The sequence below is a fragment of the Penaeus vannamei genome, chromosome 18, assembly GCF_042767895.1.
Source record: "Penaeus vannamei isolate JL-2024 chromosome 18, ASM4276789v1, whole genome shotgun sequence".
NCBI classification, from domain to species: Eukaryota; Metazoa; Arthropoda; class Malacostraca; order Decapoda; family Penaeidae; genus Penaeus; species Penaeus vannamei.
The window spans coordinates 19,986,939-19,992,693 of NC_091566.1; the positions used below are offsets into that span (position 1 = coordinate 19,986,939).

At 42.7% G+C, this 5,755-nt stretch overlaps 1 protein-coding gene across 1 annotated transcript in view; it reads left to right on the forward strand.

The window, feature by feature from the left end:
* Nucleotides 1-4,320, forward strand: part of LOC113828331 (angiopoietin-1) — an 8,487-nt gene extending 4,167 nt beyond the window's left edge. The window contains exons 2-5 of the mRNA XM_070132975.1: nt 1-802; nt 929-1,034; nt 2,445-2,572; nt 3,154-4,320. The exon at nt 1-802 is cut by the window's left edge and continues 378 nt beyond it. Coding sequence (XP_069989076.1) covers nt 1-802; nt 929-1,034; nt 2,445-2,572; nt 3,154-3,341 — 1,224 coding nt within the window. The 3' untranslated portion in view covers nt 3,342-4,320. The remainder of the gene's footprint in view (nt 803-928; nt 1,035-2,444; nt 2,573-3,153) is intronic.
* Nucleotides 4,321-5,755: the final 1,435 nt, after the last annotated feature.

Sequence of the window (5,755 nt, forward strand, 5' to 3'; positions counted from 1 at the left end):
AGCGTGTCCCAGGGCATGGAGGACTTCAAGAAGCGCCTCAAAAGGGGCTTACGAGGCATAGGTTCGCAGAACGAAAACATCGCCAACGAACTGCGCTCGCAGAAGGCCGAGCTGTATGCCGTCAGGAACAGCGTGTACGACTCTCGAGAGGAAACTCTGACGAAGGGCAACTTCATCATGAAGAAGGTCAACGACACCAACACCACGCTCGTCTCGCACCTGGATGACCTGCGGGTCAAGCTCTACAAGATCAACCACAACCTGGCGCTGATCTCCGGCGAGCATCAGCAGCTGATGGAGGTCGTGCGGCGCAACAACCAGCAGCAACCCAAGACCTACAACAGCGAGGACTACAGCGACAGGGTGCTCCCCGGCTGCACCTACACGCCCCTGGACACCCAGGATTTCGCAAACGTCCTCAACCGGACCTACATGAACGACACCTTCAGCGGCAGTTTGGGGGGGCTGGACGAGGAGGAGAAGGCGTGGGAGCCCGAGGACCACCAACTCTTCCCGACGATGCCCGAGGACTGCAAGGACGACAAGAAGAAGTACCTGGAGTACCCTCCGATGCCCCGCGACTGCAAGGACGTCTTCGACCTCGGCTTCATGGAGGACGGGATCTACCGCATCCAGCCGCCAAGCCTGTCGTCCAGAGAAGTGTACTGCGACCACCATACCGCAGGCGGCGGCTGGACGGTCATGGTGGCGCGACGCAAACTGCCCAGACACATTTCCTTCAACCGCACTTGGCATGAATACGAAGTGGGCTTCGGCGACCCCAGCAAAGAGTACTGGATCGGTGAGTACTGTCGTGTGTGCACGTGAGCGCTGGCTCGTGCTAAGCTATGCATGTAGATGATTAGTGACATAATCTTCCACTGCACCTGGATTAATAACTTCTCTTCTGCGTCACCCTACGCTACAGGTCTGAAGGCCCTCCACGCCCTTACGCGGGGCCGCCCACACCAACTGCGGGCGGACATGGAGGACTGGGAAGGAAACACGGCCTGGGCCGCCTACTCCTTTTTCTCGTAGGTTCCTACACCTAGCGCGTTACCATAAAAACAAAAACAAAACAACAAAAACTGATACTCAGACACCAACAAAAATCTTAATCAAAACAAAATTAATCACGGCCATAACGCAACGAACGATAATGCCAGCAACAGACGGTAATAAACACCGAGAATACGAACTCGGATGAACAGCAAACGTGATAGACTGTCGCTACACGTTTTATTACATGTATTACTCCGCCCCGAGAGCTAAAACAGATGCTTCCTCTCCATTGTGTCTCGTCCTCCACTTTAAATTATCCTGATGGCCTTTTTTACTGCGGCAGAGAGGCGCTTGGTTTTTTGTGTGGACAGAAGACCTTGGGGTAATGGGTCGAAACTTATTTTTTGTTTGATTGGCTGATGCGTCGAATGGGCTTCCTAGCAAAAATTTTGAGTAAAATGTTCGGATTATTATTTTTGCATATAAGTTCTATCTGAAATTTTAATGTATGACTGCAGAGCGCTTATATGTCTAAAAGAAAATAATTTACTCGTTCTTAGGTTACCTTGGGGACAAATTCAGGTCTTCGTTACGTTGTAATAATGATTAAAAGCTATTTCTATATATCGTTTTTCAGGATATAAGCATTTCTAGAGTACCTATACCCTAAATTGTGAAATGAGCGGCACTGGTATTTTCGATAGATGCAAATAACCATAGAATCAAGAACCTCCTCCCCTCACCGAAATAGATAAATACATAAATAAAACGGAGTTTGCTCTTGAATACACCTGTCCCTTCCTTAATCGATTGAGCCTGAAAAATAGAATATAAAAATATCCTTTATATTGTTACCGCATATACAGCCCTAGTCACGTTATATGTTGAGTCGATTTCCTTTCACATAAACATTATATACCTTACTAGATATATGTGGTATTACTGATATATATATATATATATATATATATATATATATATATATATATATATATATATATATATATATATATATATATGATCTGCCGATAACGCTATTTTAGATTCCAAGATAAGTTTCCTTCACACCTAGTTATTATATTAGCTTTCAACGTGTCTTGGCGTACCACGAAAAAAAAAACATTTGTAGGTAATGTGCTTTATTCACATATGATGTATGAAATTTCAAATATCGTTCTGTAGTCATTCTCCGTAGCGTCTTTATATTGTGAAATTGAAAAAGTTGTTAGGTATATCTGTCACACACACACACACACACACACACACACACACACACACACACACACACACACACACACACACACACACTACACACACTACACACACACACAACGCTGAAATACCGAAATACCCGCGTTGGAATCGTGAAATACTTCGGAAGTGAATCGAACGAGAGTGCACGGACGGGAAGCCTCACAGCCTCCATCTCCCTCCATCCACAGAGTGAGCGGCGAAGAAGACAAGTTCAGGCTGAGGATATCCGGTTACTCGGGCACCGCCGGAGACAGCTTACGGCACTCGCACCTCCAGATGTTCTCCACCATTGACAGCGACAACGATCAGGAGAATTGTAAGTAGGCGCGGCGAAGAGGGATGTAGAATTAGGGGAATGAGTGGTGTGTAAGACCTGAATGGGGGCGCGATGTATGAAGGGACGAGGGGAAACCAGACAGACAGACACACAGGCAGACAGAGAGTGAGTGAGAGAGAGAGACGACGGAAAGGGCTGTAGAATTAGTCGAATAAGTGGTGTGTACGACCTGAATGGGGACACGATGTATGAAGGGGCGAGAGAGAGAGAGAGAGAGAGAGAGAGAGAGAGAGAGAGAGAGAGAGAGAGAGAGAGAGAGAGAGAGAGAGAGAGAGAGAGAGAGAGAGAGCGGAAAAGAATGTTGAGAAACAGGGGAAACAGGAGTATGAAAGGGCTCTGCGGGAGAAGAAAAATGAATGAGTCGTAAGTCTCCGCTAATATCCCCTCCTGGCTTCCCCGCACGTGTTTCCCTGAGATCAATAGAGCGAGCTGAAGGTCTTGGTCCTATTCCCACACACCCGCACGCGAAGCCACGCCAGGGGCTCTCATGCACGACTCATGGCAGTCATGACGAATCAGGCTAACTTTACTCATCAATGAAGAAGTGTCTTTCGTTTCAGGGGGGAGCTGTGCCCGTGGACGAGGGGGCGGCGGATGGTGGTGGGGTCGCTGCGCCTGCACTCAGCCCACAGGTCAGTACCGCAGAGGAAGGTATCAAGGACCTGAGCGAGGCGTCACCTGGTGGCACTGGAAGGACTCCAACTATTCCCTAAAAACCCTCATCCTTAAAATAAGGCCTTTGGAGTAAACGGAATGATGTCTAAAATAAGCTGTTCCTTCTTCATGGAGTTAGGAGATGGAAAAATCATCACAGTAAAGTAGTAAGCTTAAAAGAAATATATATATATATATATATATATATATATATATATATATATATATATATATCTTTGATCTACGTCACTTTAGGGTTCAATGTAGATCTCTTTGTGAACACAAGGGCTTCCATGCGTCCCAGTAATGAATGTCATAAGTTGAGTTTGTTCCAAGGTAGTGAAACACTATTTCTAAACCATTCGAGTACGAACGTTGTAATTAAGATAAATTTAAGAAATATGCAGTTTAATGGTATATATTCTGTCAATAGGACAGAAAGATAAATTCAGAGACTTTAAAGAATAGGGTGAAAATCAATTGATCCCCTAATGACAGTATTATCGGCTACAAAATACGCAGTATTGTAAAAATTACAAATATACCTCGAGCCAGGATAAGGTTCTCTAGTGTGTTCATTTTGTGTTACATAGTTTTAAGTCCTTCGCGGAAAACACATATTGTAAGTAAAAATGACATATTTATAATACAATTCACGCTTATCCGGGAGATATAGTCTGGGAAAAGTTTTGCGTGTTTTGTTTACTGACCAGAGATGGCGCTGCAATCCCCGTGAAGCAAAGGAGCGGATTTCCTGCGTAAGGGAAGGAGGGAGGCCAGAGTTGCGTTGTAGGGATTCATTACACTGCATCAAACATGTTTGAGATCGAGGAAAGTACGAGGCGTCAATGGACTCATCCCACTCATCTAGCGCAGCGCCATCTCTGGGCAGTAAACAAAACGCGCAAAACCTTCCCGAGGAAAGCAGTCCCAGGCTGTACCAAGAAAGCTGCCGCGTCGTGCAGTTGTGTTTCTCCTTTATTAATCGTGACATCAAATCTGAAACATCTTGAGAGCAATACGTCTTCATGAGATTCACAAACAAAAATGCAATATCGGATGCAGTGATGCCAAAGAACAGTTTATATGCAATGTGTGTACACAAATATTATGTGTGTGTACATATACATATATATATATATACGTATATATATATATATATATATATATATATATATATATATATATAATATATATATATATATACATATATAGATGTTTATATATATATTATATATACAATATATATACATATATATAGATGTGTATATATATATTAGATATACAATATATATATACACACTATATATATATATATATATATATATATATATACATATATATATATTCGTATTCAAATACGTCAACTATGTTCATATCGCACTTGCTTTCTCAGCAACACACTTTTTCAACTAACGCTGCCTGATGTCAAGGTAATTGAATGCAGATTTGTCACATTACGCTAGCATGTACAACGTAAATTACCTTATATTTGAGAATTGCTTAAGTGCTGAGTACCTTAACTGGAGGTTGTGGATCACGTGGGAATGAAATCACGATAGGCGAAAGTTAAACATTCAGGCCACCCTTCAGTCATCGTCAGGTGCTGCACACACAAAGAATACAGAAACCAATATTTTTATATTCTGTGTATCACTTAAGGTCAATATCCTAAGCTGAAACATACTTGAACGATCTGCTATCCCAGGGTGGCTTAATCCTAACGGTTTGGGTCTCTGCTGCGTGTACCCGTAGTGGTTGGTGTGCAATGGCGTGTAATGTACACGTAATGTCTTGCAACCATACTATATACCACTGTATTGTTGTCCAAGACTAATTTTGGGGAAGTAATAAGGTCTTGCAAAGCGGTTTGGAGAAGTAAATTACAATGTTATTCGCACTTAAAGCCCTCTGGATGTTTGGTCGTACGCAAAGCGTTTAGAGTTCAAGCTCTTTCCAGGAGCTAATCTCTACTAGATAAGAGTTAAGATTAAGAACCTCCGGAGTCCCAAGTCATATTGAAAATCGGGGTCCATCTAGTCTTTAGTTAAATAAGAATATAGATTTCTTAGGTTATGACTACTGGTAGGGTACAGTGTTACTATTACAGATAATAAACACCGAGGTGTCACTGATAACCATGCCGCGGACCCAGGGTTTCAGTAAACCATTCATTTGTCACTAAAGAACTGGGGAAGAGGCGAGGTTATTTTTGGTAATAAGCAATTGCCACATCAGTGGAAGAATAACATTTATTACTGGGTGGTAACACCGCATGCCAGAAGGCAATAAATTTAAGTAGACATTTTCTTTCACTGCGAGAGTAAACAGTCAAATCCCATTATTGCTCTACTATACATGATATCCAGTTAAACACAATAAAGGCACTGACTGTGCTAACGTATTTCGCAGAGTAACAAAATAAAAAACGACATAATGACAAAGAAGGTTGTGGAATGGTGCTATTACATAAATCTTGCGATCCTTGCAGGGTAAATGTACACTGTT